General features: G+C 43.4%; 1 protein-coding gene across 3 annotated transcripts in view; it reads left to right on the top strand.

The window, feature by feature from the left end:
• The first annotated feature begins 5,586 nt into the window (after positions 1-5,586).
• The window catches only part of LOC106584712 (neuroplastin), a 55,256-nt gene continuing 33,966 nt past the window's right edge, over positions 5,587-26,876 (top strand). The window contains exons 1-2 of one of the 3 annotated variants that reach the window (XM_014170229.2): positions 5,587-6,127; positions 19,853-19,960. In XM_014170229.2, coding sequence (XP_014025704.1) covers positions 6,037-6,127; positions 19,853-19,960 — 199 coding nt within the window. In that variant the 5' untranslated portion in view covers positions 5,587-6,036. The remainder of the gene's footprint in view (positions 6,128-19,852; positions 19,961-26,876) is intronic. The other 2 variants (XM_014170230.2, XM_014170231.2) reach the window with 2 other exon arrangements.

The following is a 26,876-nucleotide window of genomic DNA, read 5'->3' as shown; positions in this document are numbered from 1 at the left end:
GGAGCCGCCTTGTCAACAATCACAAACCTGCCGTTCCAGTCTGTTAGCGCACACGCAAAGTACTGTCCATCCAGGAAGAGCAGGATCAGCCAGACGATGGGCGGAACCAGGCTGGAGATGGACACTGTCCTGGGGCAGCCGCTCAGGTCGTACCTGCAGTCCTGGATGATTAGCATCAGCATGAAGGCCATGATAGCAGGAATGACGAAGAAGGCGGAAGAAAATAGCCCGTTCCATTTGGGGTCGCACGGACACTCGAACTCCAGCTCAACCAGCTTCTCCAAGCCCATCAGGATGAAGCCGAAAGCCACGTTGGAGACCAAGGGGCTGTTGCCGAATTCACTCTTCAGTCGGGAGAGCCATTGTTGCCTCCTTTCCATACTAGATGACACTACATAAAGTGTGAACAGAGACTGAGAAGTCTGAGAGAGGAGAGCGGTGGTAGAATATGCAGACATGCAGGAGCTCCAGTGATGCATGATGGTTAACACTGGTTTTGTGGGAAGGCTTTGCCCTCGAGGCACAGAATACACATTTCTGGTCTCGTTGGTTGACATCAAAGGAAGGCGTAGCCGCTGTGTCTGGGTTTATACAACCGATTGGCCCTGTGGGGCTGACAGACATGGTGTCCAGGGAGATGAACCCTCCCCTCAGACCCCGAGAGAGGGAGGGGTACTATGGAGTGGAGGGAAAGTTTATGTCACGGGAATGTGATGTCTCTATAGGTTTAGAATCTTAATTTGCCCAGTTTCTCACAGCAGGAAAATATTCCTGCAGCAATAGGACATTTTAATTATTGTGTGGATTATAATTAATGGATAATTTTGTATCGGTTGATACATTTTTAGTTAGGGCAAATTAAGTCTGACATTTTTAAGTGGAAGCCTTTCTAAACCTTGAATAAAATACAAGTTTGCATTTCCTGCTGAGCACGACATCTCCTGCAACAACAGGGTGATCAAATTAAGATCCTACACCTGTATACTGTATGCAGATGTGAATCCGGAATGTTGTATGCATATTGTATTATATATATGTGGAGGAAAAATTTGAAATCATTTCCCAAGTTAATAAAAAATGAAAAACGAATGCACCTTTGGCAGCCATTATAGCTGTGAATCATTGTGAATTAGATTCTACCAACTTTGCACAACTCTTGGCCACATTAATCCATTGTGTTTGTCAAAATTGCTCAAGCTCAGTAAATTTGGTTGGGAGTCATTGATGGACAGCAATATTCAAACCTTTGCAAAAAGGCAGTTAAGTAATACTGCAAGACAACACGGTAAATAAAAATGTAAAACTACATTTAAAAAACTACTAACTAAAAAATGTTCAATCTACAGGGTTAGGTTAAATCTAATAAAACATAATACAAAGTGAAACCCTCTATATTTACAAGTATTATAGTGGCAGCATCATGTTATGGGTATGTATTGTGGTGGCAGCATCATGTTATGGGTATGTATTGTAGTGGCAGCATCATGTTATGGGTATGTATTGTAGTGGCAGCATCATGTTATGGGTATGTATTGTAGTGGCAGCATCATGTTATGGGTATGTATTGTGGTGGCAGCATCATGTTATGGGTATGTATTGTGGTGGCAGCATCATGTTATGGGTATGTATTGTAGTGGCAGCATCATGTTATGGGTATGTATTGTAGTGGCAGCATCATGTTATGGGTATGTATTGTAGTGGCAGCATCATGTTATGGGTATGTATTGTGGTGGCAGCATCGTGTTATGGGTATGTATTGTGGTGGCAGCATCATGTTATGGGTATGTATTGTGGTGGCAGCATCATGTTATGGGTATGTATTGTGGTGGCAGCATCATGTTATGGGTATGTATTGTGGTGGCAGCATCGTGTTATGGGTATGTATTGTGGTGGCAGCATCATGTTATGGGTATGTATTGTGGTGGCAGCATCGTGTTATGGGTATGTATTGTGGTGGCAGCATCGTGTTATGGGTATGTATTGTGGTGGCAGCATCATGTTATGGGTATGTATTGTGGTGGCAGCATCGTGTTATGGGTATGTATTGTGGTGGCAGCATCATGTTATGGGTATGTATTGTGGTGGCAGCATCGTGTTATGGGTATGTATTGTGGTGGCAGCATCGTGTTATGGGTATGCTTGTCACCGGCAGGGACTTGGGAGTGTGTCAGGATCATAAGAAATATGAAAGGAGCAAAGCCCAGGTAAAATGGCAGGGTTTCCTCTAAGTCTTCTGAATAGCTATCCCTGAGTTAGAGTTGTGTTTGTCAATGGGACAATAACAAAAATGTTAATGCCAAAAACAATGTGTAGTGGGTTGTACAGTAGGTTATGTAGTGGGTTTTATAATAGGTTGTGTAGTGGGTTGTGTATAGTAGGTTGTGTAGTGGGTTATGTAGTGGGTTTTATAGTAGGTTATATAGTGGGTTTTATAGTAGGTTGTGTAGTGGGTTGTATAGTAGGTTAAGTAGCAGGTTGTGTGTAGTGTAGTGTGTTGTGTAGTGAGTTGTGTAGATCGGTAGGGGAAAAAAACGTATTTGAGATGTAATTTTAAGGACTATGCAAAGGGTGTGTACTTTTACTCGCAACAGTAAAGTCCATAAGATATGATGTGTATATTATTGATCTAACAAGTTACTCAACGAACTCTATCTGAAAAGATGCTTAAATGTTACAACAAAGGCAAATGTGGTTTAAAGGAAACTCTATAGTAGACCACAGCCATATCGAAATGTTCTATATTTTATACAATGTGTATACATTAGTAATGACCATAACATTAAAATACATTTTTATTAGATCCATAAAAAAAACCAATACAACTATATCTGGACATGTATATACAGTAGTATTGTATATATTATGGATTCCCGTTAGCTGCTGCCAAGGCAGACCATAACATGCCAAGGCAGCAGCTACTCTTTCTACTCGTCGTTGTGTTGTGTTTATCACTGATTGCCTAATATAGCATCCATGATTCGTATCATCGATTGGACAGTCTATTTTGTTCATATGTATTTAAAAAAAAATCAGAAATGACTAGACTGATTTGGTAGTTCTATTTCCGTTTTATTTTTGCGATGCTACTCGTTGAGATAAACATCAGCTTCAAATAAGAACAAGTGGGGTTTTTGTGTTTATAAAAACAAAACATACGTAGTATTATGTATCATATGCTGTCATCGGGCGGCAGCTTAGAGCTTTGGGCCAGTAAGCAAAAGGTTGCTGGATCGAATCCCTGAGCTGACAAGGTAAAATCTGTCATTCTGCCCCTGAACAAGGCAGTTAACCCACTGTTCCCTGGTAGGTCGTCATTGTAAATAAGAATTTGTTCTTAACTGACTTGCCTAGTTAAATAACAATCTGTGTTGGGATCATCTACAGCAGCGGTGTAAAGTATAGTAGTTTTTTGGGGTATCTGTACTTTACCATTTATATTTTTGACAACTTTTACTTTACTACATTTTCCTAAAGAAAAGAACGTATGTTTTACTCCATACATTTTCCCTGACACCCAAAAGTACTCGTTACAATTTGACAGGAAAATGGTCCAATGGTCACGCACTTTGTCAAGAGAACATCTCTGGTCATCCCTAGTCCCTCTTATCTGGCGGACTCACAAATGCTTTGTTTGTAAATGAATGTCTGAGTGTTGGAGTATGCTCCTGGCTTTTACTTTTACTCAAGTTTAATACTTGAGAATGTTTTACACCACTGATCTACAGTATTTGTACATTAGGTGGCAGCAGAACTGTACTGTATCAGGAACGCTCAGACAACATTCAGACTACAAATTGCTGGTTTACCTGAAATATGGTAGCAATGAATCGATTCATGCTTGTACTGTATACATATGAACCACATTTGTGTTGCCTTTCAACTTTACCTTTGTATGATCTTGCAATTGTAGGCCTAATTCCTTCAGGGATGGTCAAAAAGCAATGGAAGGTGTCATGTAAAGTTAACATGAAGGGTTTTACAGTAGGCCTAGTGTTTATCATTTAGCCTAGGAGAGAGAAATGTTTTGGTCATTCAGACACAAGATAAGATCAATCATTTCCAGAATGATTGCCACCATGTCCTAATGCTGTTGTAGGCTGAGTTGACAGTGAAATAGGATTAAAAGTCCCAGTAAAGCCTGGCTACAAACTGAGGTCAGGGCTTAGCCAAGTGTCTGTGTGTCCGTTTCAGACTGTGGTGGGGCCATCTTGACAAGTCAATCGTTCAAATAGGCAATTTATAACGGGTTGTAGTCTTAACATTTGGGACATAATAAGGCACAATTGCCTTATTAAAAAAAAAAGTTCATCCAAGTATGTCTGCGCAGATTTCGAGAACCTCTGTCCAACATTCATCACTTAAACTCTCCTGTCGCATTTTGTTATGCACATGCCAAAAGGGATTTATTTACAATTATAAACTGGGTGGTTCGATCCCTGAATGCTGATTGGCTGACAGCCGTATACCACGGGTATGACTAAGCATTTATTTTTACTGCTCTAATTACGTTGGTAACCCGTTTATAATAGCAATAAGTCACCTCGGGGGTTTGTGATATATGGCCAATATACAAGGTCTGTGTCCAGGCGCTCTAAGAACAGCCCTTTGCCAAGGTATATAGGCCCTTTACCACATCTTCTCGGGCCTTATTGCTTAATCATAGCAGTCAAACGAGTTAAATAGACATCTATTAATGGAACATTATCTGGCGAGTGTAGTTTATTCAGATTAGTTTATTAAGTCACGCTAGCTCGCAATAATTATTATTTTGAAGGAAAACCGAATTTTGATAATTACGTCGTTAGTTACGTAGATATTCTTCCTTAATTCTCTCGGTAATGTTATGAAAATAGGGTTTATTGGATAAATGTGACAATAAATAAATAAATGAAACCCTCACCAGCTAGCTAACAATCTATTTTAGTTTCACTGTCCGATCATTCAAAAAACGAGCAAACTAATAGTTATTTTTACCTTTCCACAACCGGTCTGGTATTGGCTACTACATGGCCAGTGTGAGCTAGCATGCTAGCTAGCCAGCTTGCTAGAGTTCAGTCAGTTGCTATCTTTCTAAATGCGGTGGTCACTGGATAAACTAGCTATGAGTTGGAACATATTTAGTTAAACGAACTGGTAACTAGTTGTTGTTGCCCATGGTGGAATAATAACTAGCTGGCTCCGGAAGCCTACAGTATGTCCCCTGGCATGATGAGCTCCCGAGTCGAGCTAGTTGAGCTGTTTCATAAGAAAATGCCTGATATGAATCAAAACACGGTAGCTAGCTAGCATGCCCTCCTCGGCGGGAATGTCAGATTCCTATTTCAATTGTTAGTCATAATAACTGATTGAAGTTGGTGGTTACTACTGGTTTCAGATCCAAGGCGAGAGAAATTGTCCGCCATGTTTTATGTTTTGGTAAGAGCTCAGAGTGACTTCATGCACTCAAGAAGGCTCAACCAATCACCCGACGGGGCTATGTCAACACTCATGGATATTCATGAGTTTTCCCCTTTCCTTCCTTCTCTCCATCCTTCCTTCCTTCCTCCCTTCTCTGCTTCCTTCCTTCCTACGGAAGGTAATTTGGCACATTGTAGACGGCAAATATTTATGTATGAATTGTATGTGGACAGCCTACAAGATGTGATCTCGCGGGATTTGCCATGGTGGATGAGAAAGGTAGTTGCTTAGCACAGCCCATGATTAAATTGTTCCATCTGGGATCTATCTACCCACTATTGCAGTAGACATGTAAAATGGTAAGGGTTATTGTTAAGGCTAGGGTAAGAGCAGGGGTTAAGGTTAGGCACTGACCATTTCATCACCGCGCACCGGGCACTGCACAGGTGGCGTCAGCACCCTTCTGGTGAGCGAGCGCGCCGCTGTTTTTGCGTGACCTGATTGGAGAATTAGACGGGGCCGCTCTCTTCCATCAGCTCCGTATTTACCCGGTAACCCGGTCCACTCACACAATCATTCAGGCCACCCCACCCCACCCACTTTCCCGCTGCTGGCATCTACAATCGTCCACCCGAGTCGATGCTAGCTGGAAAAAGAAGAGCAGAAATGATGTCGGTCTCGGTGGTGTTCATTGGAGTGCTGATGCTGCATTTGGTCTCCTCACAGAACGGTAAGAATGTGAAGTGCACGCCTGCCTGCCTGCCGCTCGATAGAAATACCGGGACATCATGGCTTCATGCGGGTTTTTGACTGGAGACTAAATGATTTGAGCTTTAAATCATATCGTGGCTCAGGATTTGAATTTTGTGCGTCAAATAATTGCAGTGAATATTGACTTATATTATCCACATGATTTTCAATGCATAGTAGAAAATGGAACCCTCATATCTTTTATTTAATTATTTATGTTCATACCCAGTCAATGTAGTGAATAGAATGACATAATAAAGGCTTTAAATTGAATGAAATTAGAACGGAATAATATTTCAGCCATGCGAGACATTTGTTATAAACAGTCAATAAACCATATCTTTGATGGTTTCCGTTATTAATACAAACACTACTACTTTAAAATTAAACATCACGAGAAACATTTAGGCTAGTTAATCTGTGTCCACAAAATTCATTTTGTAGTTGATCGTTAAATCTTTATGACTGTTAAATCTTCATTAGAATGTGAAGGGGACTTGAACGTGATCGCAGGGGCGGTTGGTTGGTTTTAACAAGGACAAATACGTGCAGAAGGACAAATCATGCACAGTAAAGTAAGCTGTGATATCATCGACCATCCATAGTCTATGTCCTACCAGGGCCCCCCTCAGAAATGGAAAAAAAATACAAACAAAACAAAACGTTCTGCCTCCTTGTCCTTTCAAATAACAAGTAGGCTACATTAGTAGTACATTCACCTGCGACTGGTCCAGTAATGGTACATCACCAGTGGCGATTGGTGCTGTTTAAGATGAGGGAGGACAATCATTCTTTAATGGGCATGGCCTTATTTCTATTACAGCATAATGGATGACTGTCATTCATATTCCATTCACCCCAGTTCAATGTAACATCTATAGGTTTGGTCTACTACATGAAACAAAAATATTACCTATACCCATCATGAGGGTGCTACAACCGAGTCTATGAAACTTTAGAAAGTAGATTCATAGGTCAAGATCATTATTAGTAATCAAGGTGACAGACAGTGACACATTCAACACCACCTTGCACACTCTCGCCTGCATCTAGCTGATCTAGGGTGTAATCATTAGTCCAATTACTGCATAGTCGGAACTAGAAGCACAAGCATTTCGCTACAATCGCATTAACATCTGCTAACCATGTGTATGTGACCAATAAAATGTGATTTTGATTTGATTTGCAAACGAGGGTTTCTATTGGACAAATTCGGGTATGTTTATCCCAGTTTCATTCCATTTGCTTCTGTTTAAGAAATGTTTTTCAGCAGAATCGGCGGCAAAATGAATACACCCCTGATCCCGCGCAAACACAGTTCACTTTCATAGCAGCCACATACAAACAGCACGATCACTTTGCTCGTTATATAATTCCTTCTTACATCTACGTGCTCTCCTCCTCTCACCTTTTCCCTTCGCTTGTGGACTTCAGTGCACAACACATTGGCTGTCTGTGACCAGGCAAAAAAACCTTCATATCATAACCGCTAACCTCTTCACACGGCCTACATCGTTGTCACCATATTAGCTAACATCATAGTCAACATAGCAAATAGAACTAATGCGTTAGTAAATCCGCTACAATCATGCAGTACAGTGTACAGTCAGAAAGCAGTTTAGCAGTTACACTGACGGTGGTAATAAATTAATAAAACCAAAAGCTTACCTTAACTTGGAAGAGTTCCAGTGTTGGATAGCCATAGCCAGCTAGCTAACATATCATCCCTCTGTTTGAGCCATGTGTTTGAGTAGGCCAGACCCGGCGCCGGGAACAGATCAGTTGGACGGCCCGTAGACGGGCCATGTTGTTTCACTGGAACTCCTACATGTGCACACACTTGCTCGTTCACCATTTTGTTTTGTTTTGTTTAGGGAAGCTTACAATTTATCCTACCATTTCTACCTATCTGTGTGCCAGTTATGATTATATTTATATGTACATTTTCGTGGAACAGTTTCATTTCAATAATAACGTTTTGGTTTCTCAAAATCATTGTCACCTGGTTAATCCTTAGAATCTGAAGTAAAATGATAAAAAATTTACAATTTAAAAATTAACTACGGCGAGAGCACTAGCCTCGGTCATACAGACAGATTGATACACTGTGATCCATTGGCGGCTAAAGACATGAGAGCATAGAACTCAGAGATAGCCTATAGGCCAAGGGTCCGCCTGGAAACTGTCGCTAACGAACTTACAACATTGTAGCAACTAGCCTATTCCAGGCCCTAAAAGTTTCCTGTGCCAGTGAGCTCGACAGAAAGCTGTTTTTATTTTTATTTTTACGACGTTTCCACTGGGTACATGGGATCATGATATTTTGCTCTTTCACACTGAGGCTTGGTGATTTTTTGAGGCCGGGAGTGTTGGAAAGATCTATTTTTATTTATTTTTTAATACTGAGGAATTATCATTCGCAATGGAGGTTTACAAAAAAGAAACAGACTTTGTTGACTTGTGTGAGGCGATGAAAAAACAAGTGGGGAGTTACGAGTTAAACGGAAAAAAAGATGTTGACAAAATGGGCACTTTCCTACATATTTATGCATTCTGGAGACGCACCATCCACCCCCCTTCTGGATGAAACATTTTCAATTATTCTTAATTAAGACACATTTATCTTCGCACATATTTTTGACGCTTTTCACTGACAGCCGCAACTCAATCAGCTAGACGTGTTCCCACGCTCACTACCCAGATTGCTGGCTTCCCAAACACACTTTGATTTGAAACAATCCACAGCAAATGTTTGTTTGTTTGTTAAAGAAGCCAACGATCCTCCGTGGCTTTAAGTCGTGCTCCCTAGTGAAGACAATTATTTTATTTAGACAGGAGTGATTTTATGTCATTTTGGCGAAACATCAATTTACTTTAGGGCAATCCAGCATCCTAACAACAACCTTCCTTTCCAATTCACTAGAGGCTGAAACCAGAGATCTGTATATAATGATGAGATGTTCATCTCTTCACCCTAAACATCTTTGTTCCAAAGGCAGGAAGGCAGGTGAAAAGCTTAGGTTTGCATATTATTCCCATAGAAACGTACTGGGTTTACACTGGACAGATTTTGGCGAGAGTGAGACCTCTCGCTTCACCTCTTCCTCTTTGCTGAAACTACCATGCATTCGACAAGTATTCAGACCCCCTTGACTTTTTCCAGTCAGAGTAGCTCCACCAGTCCATTTTGCTGCATATGTCTATTTATAGACCTGAGATGCAGCAGGACAGCACTGGGAATCATAGCTTTAATGTGTCCTCTCTTCTCCTGGATGACACACACACACACACACACACACACACACACACACACACACACACACACACACACACACACACCACTATGGCTTTAATGTCGTCCCCTATCCTTGAAGAGAAGAGTGGATTGGTTAACTCTTCACAGAGAGAGACGCACAACAAGGCACTGTAGAATGGAATTGATTTAATTCTCAATGGAGTCGTACTTTACTCTGAAATAGCCCACCCACTGCAGGTAAATCCAGTCCCTGCTGAGCTGAGATGTATTTCACCTCTCCTAAGTCTTTAGATAAAAGGTTTAGAATGGACACGTACAGCCTAGTGGGATGGAAGCTTCTATTCTGTTCTGTTGATACATTTAGAATGGAACACTACAGCCTAGTGGGATGGAAGCTTCTATTCTGTTCTGTTGATACATTTAGAATGGAACACTACAGCCTAGTGGGATGGAAGCTTCTATTCTATTATATTCTGTTCTGTTGATACATTTAGAATGGAACAATACAGCCTAGTGGGATGGAAGCTTCTATTCTGTTCTGTTGATACATTTAGAATGGAACACTACAGCCTAGTGAGATGGAAGCTTCTATTCTGTTCTGTTGATACATTTAGAATGGAACACTACAGCCTACTGGGATAGGAGCTATTCTATTCTATTCTATTCTATTCTATTCTATTCTATTCTGTTGATACATTTAGAATGGAACACTACAGCCTAGTGGGATGGAAGCTTCTATTCTGTTCTGTTGATACATTTAGAATGGAACAATACAGCCTAGTGGGATGGAAGCTTCTATTCTGTTCTGTTGATACATTTAGAATGGAACACTACAGCCTAGTGAGATGGAAGCTTCTATTCTATTATATTCTGTTCTGTTGATACATTTAGAATGGAACACTACAGCCTAGTGGGATGGAAGCTTCTATTCTGTTCTGTTGATACATTTAGAATGGAACAATACAGCCTAGTGGGATGGAAGCTTCTGTTTTGTTCTGTTCTATTCTGTTCTGTTGATACATTTAGAATGGAACAATACAGCCTAGTGAGATGGAAGCTTCTGTTCTGTTCTGTTCTATTCTGTTCTGTTTATACTTTTAGAATGGACCACTACAGACTATTGGGATAGGAGCTATTCTATTCTATTCTATTCTATTCTATTCTATTCTATTCTGTTCTGTTCTATTCCGTTCTGTTGATACATTTAGAATGGAACACTACAGCCTACTGGGATAGGAGCTATTCTATTCTATTCTATTCAATTCTATTCTGTTGATACGTTTAGAGTGGAACACTACAGCCTACTGGGATAGGAGCTATTCTATTCTATTCTATTCTATTCTATTGTGTTGATACGTTTAGAGTGGATCACTACAGCCTACTGGGATAGGAACTATTCTATTCTATTCTATTGTGTTGATACGTTTAGAGTGGATCACTACAGCCTACTGGGATAGGAACTATTCTATTCTATTCTATTCTATTCTATTCTATTCTATTCTGTTGATACGTTTAGAGTGGACCACTACAGCCTACTGGAACCTAGTGATATGGAAGCTTCCACAGTAGGCCTATTTTATCATACCGGCTCATTATTGAATGATTCAGCAAGATGGCTCATAATCCCATTGTTCAGATTCAATGGCGCTTTATTTGTACGTGATACAGAGACGTGTTGTTCCCACCAGGCAAGATCCTGTTACTGTGTATCAGTTACTGTTGAAGCCACATCTTTCCCTGAAGGCCTCCCGAGTTGTGCAGTGGTCTGAGGTGCTGCATCTCAGTGCTAGAGGCGTCACTACAGACACCCTGGTTCCATTCCAGACTGTATCACAACCAGCCATGATTGGGAGGAACCATAGGGCGGCGCACAATTGGCCCAGCGTTGTTCGGGCTTGGCCTGTGTAGGCCGTCATTGTAAATAAGAATTCGGTCTTAACTGACTTGCCTAGTTTAAGTAAAGGATACATAAAAAATATATATTTTTAAAGTATCAGTGTGCTAGCTAGCCTACCTGCCGTCCTTACACCTGTGTGTCTAGAGGCAGGCCAAACGTACCTGTCTGTTTAGAGGCAGGCCAAACGTACCTGTGTGTCTAGAGGCAGGCCAAACATACCTGTGTGTCTAGAGGCAGGCCAAACGTACCTGTGTGTCTAGAGGCAGGCCAAACGTACCTGTGTATCTAGAGGCAGGCCAAATGTACCTGTCCGTCTAGAGGCAGGCCAAACGTACCTGTCCGTCTAGAGGCAGGCCAAATGTACCTGTCCGTCTAGAGGCAGGCCAAACGTACCTGTCCGTCTAGAGGCAGGCCAAACGTACCTGTCCGTCTAGAGGCAGGCCAAATGTACCTGTCCGTCTAGAGGCAGGCCAAACGTACCTGTCCGTCTAGAGGCAGGCCAAACGTACCTGTCCGTCTAGAGGCAGGCCAAACGTACCTGTCCGTCTAGAGGCAGGCCAAACGTACCTGTCCGTCTAGAGGCAGGCCAAACGTACCTGTGTGTCTAGAGGCAGGCCAAACGTACCTGTGTGTCTAGAGGCAGGCCAAACGTACCTGTGTGTCTAGAGGCAGGCCAAACGTACCTGTGTGTCTAGAGGCAGGCCAAACGTACCTGTGTGTCTAGAGGCAGGCCAAACGTACCTGTCCGTCTAGAGGCAGGCCAAACGTACCTGTCCGTCTAGAGGCAGGCCAAACGTACCTGTGTGTCTAGAGGCAGGCCAAACGTACCTGTGTGTCTAGAGGCAGGCCAAACGTACCTGTGTGTCTAGAGGCAGGCCAAACGTACCTGTGTGTCTAGAGGCAGGCCAAACGTACCTGTGTATCTAGAGGCAGGCCAAACGTACCTGTGTGTCTAGAGGCAGGCCAAACGTACCTGTGTGTCTAGAGGCAGGCCAAACGTACCTGTGTGTCTAGAGGCAGGCCAAACGTACCTGTGTGTCTAGAGGCAGACCAAACGTACCTGTGTGTCTAGAGGCAGGCTAAACGTACCTGTCTCTCTAGAGTCAGGCCAAACGTACCTCTCTCTCTAGAGGCAGGCCAAACGTACCTGTGTGTCTAGAGGCAGGCCAAATGTACCTGTCCGTCTAGAGGCAGGCCAAACGTACCTGTCCGTCTAGAGGCAGGCCAAACGTACCTGTCCGTCTAGAGGCAGGCCAAACGTACCTGTCCGTCTAGAGGCAGGCCAAACGTACCTGTGTGTCTAGAGGCAGGCCAAACGTACCTGTGTATCTAGAGGCAGGCCAAACGTACCTGTGTGTCTAGAGGCAGGCCAAACGTACCTGTCCGTCTAGAGGCAGGCCAAACGTACCTGTCCGTCTAGAGGCAGGCCAAACGTACCTGTCCGTCTAGAGGCAGGCCAAACGTACCTGTCCGTCTAGAGGCAGGCCAAACGTACCTGTGTGTCTAGAGGCAGGCCAAACGTACCTGTGTGTCTAGAGGCAGGCCAAACGTACCTGTGTGTCTAGAGGCAGGCCAAACGTACCTGTGTGTCTAGAGGCAGGCCAAACGTACCTGTGTATCTAGAGGCAGGCCAAACGTACCTGTGTGTCTAGAGGCAGGCCAAACGTACCTGTGTGTCTAGAGGCAGGCCAAACGTACCTGTGTGTCTAGAGGCAGGCCAAACGTACCAGCAGTGTGCTCCTTAGTTACAGGTACATCTCTGCTCTGTTCTCCTCACCATCCCTCCTTAGTTACAGGTACATCTCTGCTCTGTTCTCCTCACCATCCCTCCTTAGTTACAGGTACATCTCTGTTCTGTTCTCCTCACCATCCCTCCTTAGTTACAGGTACATCTCTGCTCTGTTCTCCTCATCATCCCTCCTTAGTTACAGGTACATCTCTGCTCTGTTCTCCTCACCATCCCTCCTTAGTTACAGGTACATCTCTGCTCTGTTCTCCTCGTCATCCCTCCTTAGTTACAGGTACATCTCTGCTCTGTTCATCTTGTCATCCCTCCTTAGTTACAGGTACATCTCTGCTCTGTTCTCCTCACCATCCCTCCTTAGTTACAGGTACATCTCTGTTCTGTTCTCCTCACCATCCCTCCTTAGTTACAGGTACATCTCTGCTCTGTTCTCCTCACCATCCCTCCTTAGTTACAGGTACATCTCTGCTCTGTTCATCTTGTCATCCCTCCTTAGTTACAGGTACATCTCTGCTCTGTTCTCCTCACCATCCCTCCTTAGTTACAGGTACATCTCTGTTCTGTTCTCCTCACCATCCCTCCTTAGTTACAGGTACATCTCTGCTCTGTTCTCCTCACCATCCCTCCTTAGTTACAGGTACATCTCTGCTCTGTTCTCCTCACCATCCCTCCTTAGTTACAGGTACATCTCTGCTCTGTTCTCCTCACCATCCCTCCTTAGTTACAGGTACATCTCTGCTCTGTTCTCCTCACCATCCCTCCTTAGTTACAGGTACATCTCTGCTCTGTTCTCCTCACCATCCCTCCTTAGTTACAGGTACATCTCTGCTCTGTTCTCCTCATCATCCCTCCTTAGTTACAGGTACATCTCTGTTCTGTTCTCCTCACCATCCCTCCTTAGTTACAGGTACATCTCTGTTCTGTTCTCCTCACCATCCCTCCTTAGTTACAGGTACATCTCTGCTCTGTTCTCCCCACCATCCCTCCTTAGTTACAGGTACATCTCTGCTCTGTTCATCTTGTCATCCCTCCTTAGTTACAGGTACATCTCTGTTCTGTTCTCCTCACCATCCCTCCTTAGTTACAGGTACATCTCTGCTCTGTTCTCCTCACCATCCCTCCTTAGTTACAGGTACATCTCTGCTCTGTTCATCTTGTCATCCCTCCTTAGTTACAGGTACATCTCTGTTCTGTTCTCCTCACCATCCCTCCTTAGTTACAGGTACATCTCTGCTCTGTTCTCCTCACCATCCCTCCTTAGTTACAGGTACATCTCTGTTCTGTTCTCCTCACCATCCCTCCTTAGTTACAGGTACATCTCTGTTCTGTTCTCCTCACCATCCCTCCTTAGTTACAGGTACATCTCTGCTCTGTTCTCCTCACCATCCCTCCTTAGTTACAGGTACATCTCTGCTCTGTTCTCCTCACCATCCCTCCTTAGTTACAGGTACATCTCTGTTCTGTTCTCCTCACCATCCCTCCTTAGTTACAGGTACATCTCTGCTCTGTTCTCCTCACCATCCCTCCTTAGTTACAGGTACATCTCTGCTCTGTTCTCCTCACCATCCCTCCTTAGTTACAGGTACATCTCTGCTCTGTTCTCCTCACCATCCCTCCTTAGTTACAGGTACATCTCTGTTCTGTTCTCCTCATCATCCCTCCTTAGTTACAGGTACATCTCTGTTCTGTTCTCCTCACCATCCCTCCTTAGTTACAGGTACATCTCTGCTCTGTTCTCCTCACCATCCCTCCTTAGTTACAGGTACATCTCTGCTCTGTTCATCTTGTCATCCCTCCTTAGTTACAGGTACATCTCTGCTCTGTTCTCCTCACCATCCCTCCTTAGTTACAGGTACATCTCTGCTCTGTTCTCCTCGTCATCCCTCCTTAGTTACAGGTACATCTCTGCTCTGTTCTCCTCACCATCCCTCCTTAGTTACAGGTACATCTCTGCTCTGTTCTCCTCACCATCCCTCCTTAGTTACAGGTACATCTCTGCTCTGTTCATCTTGTCATCCCTCCTTAGTTACAGGTACATCTCTGCTCTGTTCTCCTCACCATCCCTCCTTAGTTACAGGTACATCTCTGTTCTGTTCTCCTCACCATCCCTCCTTAGTTACAGGTACATCTCTGCTCTGTTCTCCTCACCATCCCTCCTTAGTTACAGGTACATCTCTGCTCTGTTCTCCTCACCATCCCTCCTTAGTTACAGGTACATCTCTGCTCTGTTCTCCTCACCATCCCTCCTTAGTTACAGGTACATCTCTGCTCTGTTCTCCTCACCATCCCTCCTTAGTTACAGGTACATCTCTGCTCTGTTCTCCTCACCATCCCTCCTTAGTTACAGGTACATCTCTGCTCTGTTCTCCTCATCATCCCTCCTTAGTTACAGGTACATCTCTGCTCTGTTCTCCTCACCATCCCTCCTTAGTTACAGGTACATCTCTGCTCTGTTCTCCTCACCATCCCTCCTTAGTTACAGGTACATCTCTGCTCTGTTCTCCTCACCATCCCTCCTTAGTTACAGGTACATCTCTGCTCTGTTCATCTTGTCATCCCTCCTTAGTTACAGGTACATCTCTGTTCTGTTCTCCTCACCATCCCTCCTTAGTTACAGGTACATCTCTGCTCTGTTCTCCTCACCATCCCTCCTTAGTTACAGGTACATCTCTGCTCTGTTCTCCTCACCATCCCTCCTTAGTTACAGGTACATCTCTGCTCTGTTCATCTTGTCATCCCTCCTTAGTTACAGGTACATCTCTGCTCTGTTCTCCTCACCATCCCTCCTTAGTTACAGGTACATCTCTGTTCTGTTCTCCTCACCATCCCTCCTTAGTTACAGGTACATCTCTGCTCTGTTCTCCTCACCATCCCTCCTTAGTTACAGGTACATCTCTGCTCTGTTCTCCTCACCATCCCTCCTTAGTTACAGGTACATCTCTGCTCTGTTCTCCTCACCATCCCTCCTTAGTTACAGGTACATCTCTGTTCTGTTCTCCTCACCATCCCTCCTTAGTTACAGGTACATCTCTGCTCTGTTCTTCTTGTCATCCCATTTTTCTTCCTTTCCTTCTTTCATTATGTTTGCCATTTTGTCATTATTCATGATGCGATTACTAAGATGAATTATAAAGGTCAAATGCCACAGAATGAAGTAGAACTCCTCCTGTTCTATCTCTCTATGCCATCTCTAGTTTAGGTTCAGGATTAATGCCGGGGTCTTGATCGACAGTCTTCAATTGTCTTTTTCTCTTTTAATTTGCTGACGGACACTCACTCCCCTCCCACACATTTGAGTCAGACTGTCACTTGAGTTGGATGGGTGTTTTTTTTGTGTCTGGCTCTATCTCCAATCATCTTTTTCCTTTCTCCTCACCTCCTTCTCAAAACCACACGAAGAAAAGGCCTTAGAGTAGGAAGGAGGCGAGGACAGAGGAGCCTCTGTGTGTGTAGCCTGGTTGTGTGTGTAGCCTGGTTGTGTGTGTAGCCTGGTTGTGTGTGTAGCCTGGTTGTGTGTGTAGCCTGGTTGTGTGTGTGTAGCCTGGTTGTGTGTGTAGCCTGGTTGTGTGTGTAGCCTGGTTGTGTGTGCAGCCTGGTTGTGTGTGTAGTCTGGTTGTGTGTGTGTAGCCTGGTTGTGTGTGTAGCCTGGTTGTGTGTGTAGCCTGGTTGTGTGTGTAGCCTGGTTGTGTGTGTAGCCTGGTTGTGTGTGTAGCCTGGTTGTGTGTGTGTAGCCTGGTTGTGTGTGTGTAGCCTGGTTGTGTGTGTAGCCTGGTTGTGTGTGTAGCCTGGTTGTGTGTGTGTAGCCTGGTTGTGTGTGTAGCCTGGTTGTGTGTGTAGCCTGGTTGTGTGTGTAGCCTGGTTGTGTGTGTAGCCTGGTTGTGTGTGTAGCCTGGTTGTGTGTGTGTAGCCTGGTTGTGTGTGTGTAGCCTGGTTGTGTGTGTGTAGCCTGGTTGTGTGTGTGTAGCCTGGTTGTGTGTGTAGCCTGGTTGTGTGTGTATGCTGGTGTGTTTGTGTTGCCTGGTTGTGTGTGTAGCCTGGTTGTGTGTGTGTAGCCTGGTTGTGTGTGTAGCCTGGTTGTGTGTGTAGCCTGGTTGTGTGTGTGTAGCCTGGTTGTGTGTGTAGCCTGGTTGTGTGTGTGTAGCCTGGTTGTGTGTGTAGCCTGGTTGTGTGTGTAGCCTGGTTGTGTGTGTAGCCTGGTTGTGTGTGTAGTCTGGTTGTGTGTGTAGCCTGGTTGTGTGTGTAGCCTGGTTGTGTGTGTAGTCTGGTTGTGTGTGTGTAGCCTGGTTGTGTGTGTAGCCTGGTTGTGTGTGTAGTCTGGTTGTGTGTGTGTAGCCTGGTTGTGTGTGTAGCCTGGTTGTGTGTGTAGTCTGGTTGTGTGTGTAGCCTGGTTGTGTGTGTAGCCTGGTTCTGTGTGTAGCCTGGTTGTGTGTGTAGCCTGGTTGTGTGTGTAGCCTGGTTGTGTGTGTAGCCTGGTTGTGTGTGTAGCCTGGTTGTGTGTGTAGCCTGGTTAAACTAGATGGGGAAATGTTGCTGTTGTTTTATTTAACTTAGTGAGCAAAGCTTTCCATCTGGTTCAACCAGGCTATGTTGGGACAATTCTTTTAACAATGACTCTCAACACAGTGTGTGTACTGTGTGTTGTGTGTGTGTGTATGTGTGTTGTGTGTGTGTACTGTGTGTGTGTGTGTGCGTGTTCCACTTGGCCTCAATGCCAGTAAGGTATTGGGTGATTCCACTCCAGTGTCTCAATATTTTTTAAAAAATTTTTTTGGGGGGGGGTGTATCTTAGATTGTTCTGGAAATTCTCACATAGAAACTTCATTAGGAGGAAGGTTGTTTGGTATGATTTTTACATTTGTATGTTGATGAAATTGGCTGTTTTTATTATTAAGCTCCTTGTAGACCTACAGTGTAGACACGCCTCCTGTAACATGCAAACCTTACCGGCCACGTTGCGTGCTCTCCTCAATAAATACACACTACCGTTCAAAAGTTTGGGGTCACTTAGAAATGTCCTTGTTTTTGAAAGAAAAGCATTTTTTTGTCCAATAAAATAACATCAAATTGATCAGAAATACAGTATAGACATTGTTAATGTTGTAAATGACTATTGTAGCTGGAAACGGCTGGTTTTTATTAATGGAATATCTACGTAGGCGTACAGAGGCCCATTATCAGCAACCATCACTCCTGTGTTCCAATGGCAACAGACGCCTCACAAGTCCTCAACTGGCAGCTTCATTAAATAGTACCCGCAAACCTCTATCACTGAGATGCAGTGCCTTAGACCGCTGCGCCACTCGGGAGTCCGTCTCTATCAGAGACGCTGCAAGTCCCCTCCTTACTGGATATCAGGAAGAAGCAAACCCACGTGGATGGTTAGAAAAACAGACGAGAGATTATTTAAATATAACTAACTGAAAACAAACTAGGTTTCCCTTTTTACCGGTTGATTAATCGTCAGAGTAGAGAAACACAATTTAGTATGACTGTAAAAGTTCTCCAAACAACCAGCTAATAAGAGGACCATATGCATGTTAAATAACAAGCCAATGTTCATCTCCCAGGACAAGCTAGCTAGCAACAGCTGGCTAGCTAAATGTTTACAAATGTTTCATGTGTGTTTCGACCTGCCCGCAATTTAATACAGTAGGTTCACAGTTGGTTTTGATATTTTAGCCTGCATGTCATGGTCGCGTCTGGTGTGGATGGAGAAAATCAACACGCGAGTGGCCGGTGTATTCGGCATGTAAGACACTATGATCCGTGAACCTTGTGTAAGGTTGACCAGCGGTGGGTTTTCACAGTGAGGAGGCAACGAGGCAGAACGGATCATTCTTGGCCAGAGGGAGGAGTTTTATTTGCACATGGGTGTATCCGGCGAATTGGTCAAACATTTACAAACACAAATAAACAGGACGATAAACAAAAGGTAGGGCTAATAAACTTATCGGAATCGAAGACAAGTCTAACAAAACAAATGCCAGGCTAATACCCATTACCCAGAATGCATCACAAACCCTACCAATTACCTAATTGACAATCAACTTCTAAAGTATTCAAAAAACATTCTATATTTTTTGTAATATATTCCACATGAGAAATATCCCCACATTATTAACAATAAATAAATGTGCTTCTCATCAACCGTAAATCATCAGTGTCTGGTTATTCATGTCTTTAGATGAAGTGACGGAGAACACGAGGACGATCGCCACACCATACATGATACAGACAACATCTTCATGTCATTATACTCCTTATAGTGTTGCTCTAACATATGGAATATGTCTACATTCTGAAATACACATCTTCACATTCATTTATTCAGCATAGAAAATAGGAATATCTCAAAAGTACCCTTTTTTGATTTTGTAAATACATTTTTACACATATTATTTAAAACAATATACTGTACAAGTACATCAAATGTACAGAGTGGGCTCTCTGCTAATTTTGGAAGTAATCATCAATTATATGAGCACCACCAACACAGTGAATGTGAAAATGGATTCAAAGGGATCTCCTTCTGTTGGTGATTTGCTGACTGTGCAATCCTAAAGGAGGGATGTGATTGGTTTATGACCTATAATGTCAATGTCTATGTTATTAAATGGGTAGGTTCCAGAGAGCCCACTATGGAAATGACTGCATTCTCTGGTCGTACTTCACGACTTTCTCTAAACTGTTGTGTTATCTGTTGTTTGACTTGTTCTTATCCCCATGTTGTGTAGTAACACTGGTATTTACTGTCTGTTGTTCTTTAAACCCCTTTTTGATGTGATACATTTGTTTTGACATTTTGCAGACACAACACAACCTAACTCAACCCCCAAAGAAAGTCCTAACCTACTCCCACCACCCACTAGCCTCTCTCCCAGCCTAGCAGTCCCAGTCCCCGACACGTCCCCAAAAGGTAAAATAAAGAAGAAGAAACGGTTAAGGTCTTCAAAAGAGGTCAAGATCAAACTGGGGGGGGTCCCTAGAGTTGTGTTTTTCAAGAGCAAGCAGGTTGGGATTTATAGCTGTATTTTTCTACTGGAATATGCTTAAAAAGGCCACATATAAGGGTTTTCATTTCCTAATTTTGTAATCTTTTGTGGACAAAACTGGTGTAAAAAAAAAAACTACAGTTATAAATAGTAACGTGCGTTCTCTTTCACAAACATAACCGTATAGACCCCTCAGCTTTACCTTGACATCTGTAACCCCCTTGTTATACTGCAAGTCTCTCTCTATGTGAACAGAGAGTTAAAATATGTAGCATTTTCTCAGAACACAAACCCATATGTCTTATTCTAGCTCTTGCTCTGTTTGCAGCAGGTAGCCTAGCAGTTAAGCGCTGTTGGACCTGTAACCGAAAGATCGTTGGTTCAAGTCCCTTAGCCGGCTAGGTGAAAAATCTGACAATGTGCCCTTGAGCCAAGGCACTTAATCATAATTGCTCCTGTAAGAGCGTCTGCTAAATGCTATCATTGACCTTGTTCTAACTTCGATTATATCTCGGTTCATATATTTAGCATTTTCTCAGAACCAACTGAAGAAAAGGCCTGAAGGCCTGTATAGTTCAAAGCTGAATTTATTAACCAGTGCTGAAATTAGTGTTTTTTTCTTCTTCAACCAGGCTATGAATGTATTTTATGAGAATGTCACACTAGTAACTGAGAAAATAGCTGAGATGAGGAAAATGCCTTTTTCCTTGTTGAAAGATGATTTATTGTACTGCTGTACAAGGTACAGTAGGACAGCAATGATGGGTTTGTGTTGTGTTTTTGACACCTCTTTGTGTAGGGCTATCGGTGTGGTGTGGTGTGGTGTGGTGAGGTGTGGTGAGGTGTGGTGAGGTGTGGTGTGGTGAGGTGTGGTGAGGTGAGGTGAGGTGTGTTGTGGTGAGATGAGGTGTGGTGTGGTGAGGTGTGGTGAGGTGTGGTGTGTTGTGGTGAGGTGTGGTGTTGAGGTGTGGTGTGGTGAGGTGTGGTGTGGTGAGGTGTGTTGTGGTGAGGTGTGGTGTGGTGAGGTGTGGTGAGGTGAGGTGTGTTGTGGTGAGGTGTGTTGTGGTGAGGTGAGGTGTGGTGTGGTGAGGTGAGGTGTGTTGTGGTGAGGTGTGGTGTGGTGTGGTGTGGTGTGGTGAGGTGTGGTGAGGTGAGGTGAGGTGTGTTGTGGTGAGGTGAGGTGTGGTGTGGTGAGGTGTGGTGAGGTGAGGTGTGTTGTGGTGAGGTGTGGTGAGGTGTGGTGAGGTGTGGTGTGGTGAGGTGAGGTGTGTTGTGGTGAGGTGTGGTGTGGTGAGGTGTGGTGAGGTGAGGTGTGTTGTGGTGAGGTGTGGTGTGGTGAGGTGTGGTGAGGTGAGGTGTGTTGTGGTGAGGTGAGGTGTGTTGTGGTGAGGTGAGGTGTGGTGTGGTGAGGTGTGTTGTGGTGAGGTGTGGTGTGGTGTGGTGTGGTGTGGTGAGGTGTGGTGAGGTGTGGTGAGGTGTGGTAATATCGTATTACCACAATACGATATTATCACAATATGATATTACCACAATACGATATTATCACGATACGATATTATTACAATACGATATTACCACAATACGATATTATCACAATACGATATTACCACAATACGATATTATCACGATACGATATTATCACGATACGATATTATCACGATACTTAGGTGCCAATACGATATTACCACAATACGATATTATCACAATACGATATTATCACGATACTTAGGTGCCAATATGATATGTATTGCGATTCTCATGATTCTATATGTTTTGCGAGTCAATACTGTGATTTTATTGGGATTCTATGTTCCAAACATATTGCTCACTATATGTCTGCTGCAGAGGGACAAGAGAGAGTCATGAGAAAACAAATTTTGATGAGTCAGGGAAATAAAAGTGCTGAAAAGAAATTGCCTCTGATTTTAAAAAGAAGATGGAGAACAAGCTATGAAGGAAAATACAGGAGTTCTGGTGCAGGTACAGACAACTAACAACAATAATACAGAGATATTGTCAAAACGATACGATACAAAATAATATCCTGATATGTGACTGTATAGATTTTCTGACCTCATCACTAGTTATAATGCATTATAAGACTTGTCATGAGCATGAATCAGCCCCTTATACTTTTTTATCATCTCTTAATGATCCTAACTAAATAACAACCAGATAGTCATTTTACACGGAGAGGCATTACATATTGTTAGCCTCATAATAATACATTATAAAGGCTCATACATGCTTGTAACAAGTAGTAAAGCATTCCACTTGCAGGGTGTTGGTTCTCCTGTTTATTCCAGAGGCTGGAGGAGGCACCTAGGGGATCTGTCACTATGGAGGCACATCCTCCCTAGAGAGACAGAACACTGAGCTGCAGCAAACTCTCTCATCTCTCTCGCTCTCCCTCTCTGCTCTCTCTCTCTGCTCTGCTCTCCTCTCTCTCTCTCTCTCTCCTCTCCTCTTCTCTCTCTCTCTCTCTCTCTCTCTCTCCTGCTCTCTCCTCCCCTCTCTCTTTCTCCACTCTCTCTTTCTCGTTTTCTCCCTTACTCGCACACTCTTTCTCGCACTCTCTTTCTCCCTCTTGCCCTCTATCACTCTCCCTCCCTCCCTCTTTTTTTCTCTCTATCTCCCTCTCTCTCGCTCTCTCTCAGACTGCACAGCACAGCACATCGCCTAGCCTCAGCTACCTCCTCTCAGTAGCCGTGCAATCAATTGTTGTTCTCTTCTCCCAGGTCTATTGTTTTTATATCTCAAGGAGACAGAACTCAACAACATCTTCAGATATCAGTATTGGAGTGCTATATGTACTGAGGGTTCTCTTTGTGTAACCTACTACTGTAGCGTTTGACGAGCTAGTCATCTCTATATTCTGTGAACTATAGATCACGTCATTTATATATATTTTTGTAGGTTGTCAGTGTTTCCATTGGAAGAGGATGATGTGCAGCATCAGGATGGAAATTACTCCAAGTGATGACAAGGTCATTGATTCACTTCCTGAGTCGCTATGACAGACAGTATTTATTTTGCGAGCAAAGCAAAGAACTCATTAACCATGTGTCCTTCCCTTTTATCGAGCTCCACAATGATAATGTGGGTCATCCCTTTTATCGAGCTCTACAATGATAATGTGGGTCATCCCTTTTATCGAGCTCTACAATGATAATGTGGGTCATCCCTTTTATCGAGCTCCACAATGATAATGTGGGTCATCCCTTTTATCGAGCTCCACAATGATAATGTGGGTCAGCCCTTTTATCGAGCTCTACAATGATAATGTGGGTCATCCCTTTTATCGAGCTCTACAATGATAATGTGGGTCAGCCCTTTTATCGTGCTCCACAATAATAATGTGGATCAGCCCTTTTATCGAGCTCTACAATGATAATGTGGGTCAGCCCTTTTATCGAGCTCCACAATAATAATGTGGATCAGCCCTTTTATCGAGCTCTACAATAATAATGTGGATCAGCCCTTTTATCGAGCTCCACAATAATAATGTGGATCAGCCCTTTTTTCGAGCTCCACAATAATAATGTGGATCAGCCCTTTTATCGAGCTCTACAATAATAATGTGGATCAGCCCTTTTATCGAGCTCTACAATAATAATGTGGATCAGCCCTTTTATCGAGCTCCACAATGATAATGTGGATCAGCCCTTTTATCGAGCTCCACAATAATAATGTGGATCATCCCTTTTATCGAGCTCCACAATAATAATGTGGATCAGCCCTTTTATCGAGCTCTACAATGATAATGTGGGTCAGACCTTTTATCGAGCTCCAAATCAAATCAAAAATCAAATTTATTTTTATATAGCCCTTCGTACATCAGCTGATATTCTCAAAGTGCTGTACAGAAACCCAGCCTAAAACCCCAAACAGCAAGCAAAGCATGTGAAAGAAGCACGGTGGCTAGGAAAAACTCCCTAGGAAAAACTCCCTAGAAAGGCCAAAAACCTAGGAAGAAACCTAGAGAGGAACCAGGCTATGAGGGGTGGCCAGTCCTCTTCTGGCTGTGCAGGGTGGATATTATAACAGAACATGGTCAAATAATAATAATCATAGTAGTTGTCGAGGGTGCAACAAGCACGTCCGGTGAACAGGTCAGGGTTCCATAGCCGCAGGCAGAACAGTTGAAACTGGAGCAGCAGCACGGCCAGTTGGACTGGGGACAGCAAGGAGTCATCATACCAGGTAGTCCTGAGGCATGGTCCTAGGGCTCAGGTCCTCCGAGAGAAAGACAGAAAGAGAGAAAGAGAGAATTAGAGAGAGCATATTTAAATACACACAGGACACCGGATAAGACAAGAGAAATACTCCAGATGTAACAGACTGACCCTAGCCCCCCGACACATAAACTACTGCAGCATAAATACTGGAGGCTGAGACAGGAGGGATCAGAAGACACTGTGGCCCCATCCGATGATACCCCCGGACAGGGCCAAACAGGCAGGATATAACCCCACCCACTTTGCCAAAGCACAGCCCCCACACCACTAGAGGGATGTCTCCAACCACCAACTTACCGTCCTAAGACAAGGCCGAGTATAGCCCACAACGATCTCCGCCATGGCACAACCCAAGGGGGGGCGCCAACCCAGACAGGAAGACCACGTCAGTGACTCAACCCACTCAAGTGACGCACCCCTCCCATGGACGGCATGGAAGAACACCAGTAGGCCAGTGACTCAGCCCCTGTAAAAGGGTTAGAGGCAGAGAATCCCAGTGGAAAGAGGGGAACCGGCAAGGCAGAGACAGCAAGGGCGGTTCGTTGCTCCAGCCTTTCCGTTCCTCTTCACACTCCTGGGCCAGACTATACTTAATCATAGGACCTACTGAAGAGATAAGTCTTCAGTAAAGACTTAAAGGTTGAGACTGAGTCTGCGTCTCTCACATTGGTAGGCAGACCATTCCATAAAAATGGAGCTCTATAGGAGAAAGCCCTACCTCCAGCCGTTTGCTTAGAAATTCTAGGGACAATTAGGAGGCCTGCGTCTTGTGACCGTAGCGTACGTGTAGGTATGTACGGCAGGACCAAATCGGAAAGATAGGTAGGAGCAAGCCCATGTAATGCTTTGTAGGTTAGCAGTAAAACCTTGAAATCAGCCCTTGCCTTAACAGGAAGCCAGTGTAGGGAGGCTAGCACTGGAGTAATATGATCAAATTTTTTTGGTTCTAGTCAGGATTCTAGCAGCCGTATTTAGCACTAACTGAAGTTTATTTAGTGCTTTATCCGGGTAGCCGGAAAGTAGAGCATTGCAGTAGTCCAGCCTAGAAGTAACAAAAGCATGGATTAATTTTTCTGCGTCATTTTTGGACAGAAAATTTCTGATTTTTGCAATGTTACGTAGATGGAAAAAAGCTGTCCATAAAAAAAGCTGTCCATGGAAAAAAGCTGACAATAATAATGTGGATCAGTCCTTTTATCGAGCTCCACAATAATAATGTGGATCATCCCTTTTATCGAGCTCCACAATAATAATGTGGATCAGCCCTTTTATCGAGCTCCACAATAATAATGTGTATCAGCCCTTTTATCGTGCTCCACAATAATAATGTGGATCAGCCCTTTTATCGAGCTCTACAATGATAATGTGGGTCAGCCCTTTTATCGAGCTCTACAATGATAATGTGTGTCAGCCCTTTTATCGAGCTCCACAATAATAATGTGGATCAGCCCTTTTATCGAGCTCTACAATAATAATGTGGATCAGCCCTTTTATCGAGCTCTACAATAATAATGTGGATCAGCCCTTTTATCGAGCTCCACAATGATAATGTGGATCAGCCCTTTTATCGAGCTCTACAATGATAATGTGGGTCAGCCCTTTTATCGAGCTCCACAATAATAATGTGGATCATCCCTTTTATCGAGCTCTACAATGATAATGTGGATCAGCCCTTTTATCGAGCTCTACAATAATAATGTGGATCAGCCCTTTTATCGAGCTCTACAATGATAATGTGGGTCATCCCTTTTATCGAGCTCTACAATAATAATGTGGATCTGCCCTTTTATCGAGCTCCACAATAATAATGTGGATCATCCCTTTTATCGTGCTCCACAATAATAATGTGGATCAGCCCTTTTATCGAGCTCCACAATAATAATATGGATCATCCCTTTTATCGAGCTCCACAATAATAATGTGGATCAGCCCTTTTATCGAGCTCTACAATAATAATGTGGATCAGCCCTTTTATCGAGCTCTACAATAATAATGTGGATCAGCCCTTTTATTGAGCTCTACAATAATAATGTGGATCATCCCTTTTATCGTGCTCCACAATAATAATGTGGATCAGCCCTTTTATCGAGCTCCACAATAATAATGTAGATCAGCCCTTTTATCGAGCTCTACAATAATAATGTAGATCAGCCCTTTTATCGAGCTCTACAATAATAATGTGGATCAGCCCTTTTATCGAGCTCTACAATAATAATGTGGATCAGCCCTTTTATCGAGCTCCACACTAATAATGTGGATCAGCCCTTTTATCGAGCTCTACAATAATAATGTGGATCATCCCTTTTATCGAGCTCCACAATAATAATGTGGATCAGCCCTTTTATCGAGCTCCACAATGATAATGTGGATCAGCCCTTTTATCGAGCTCTACAATAATAATGTGGATCAGCCCTTTTATCGAGCTCCACACTAATAATGTGGATCATCCCTTTTATCGTGATCCACAATAATAATGTAGATCAGCCCTTTTATCGAGCTCTACAATAATAATGTGGATCTGCCCTTTTATCGAGCTCCACAATAATAATGTGGATCAGCCCTTTTATCGAGCTCTACAATAATAATGTGGATCTGCCCTTTT

Source organism: Salmo salar, chromosome ssa23, assembly GCF_905237065.1.
Source record: "Salmo salar chromosome ssa23, Ssal_v3.1, whole genome shotgun sequence".
Classification (NCBI taxonomy): Eukaryota; Metazoa; Chordata; class Actinopteri; order Salmoniformes; family Salmonidae; genus Salmo; species Salmo salar.
This window is presented reverse-complemented; position numbering and strand designations above follow the sequence as displayed.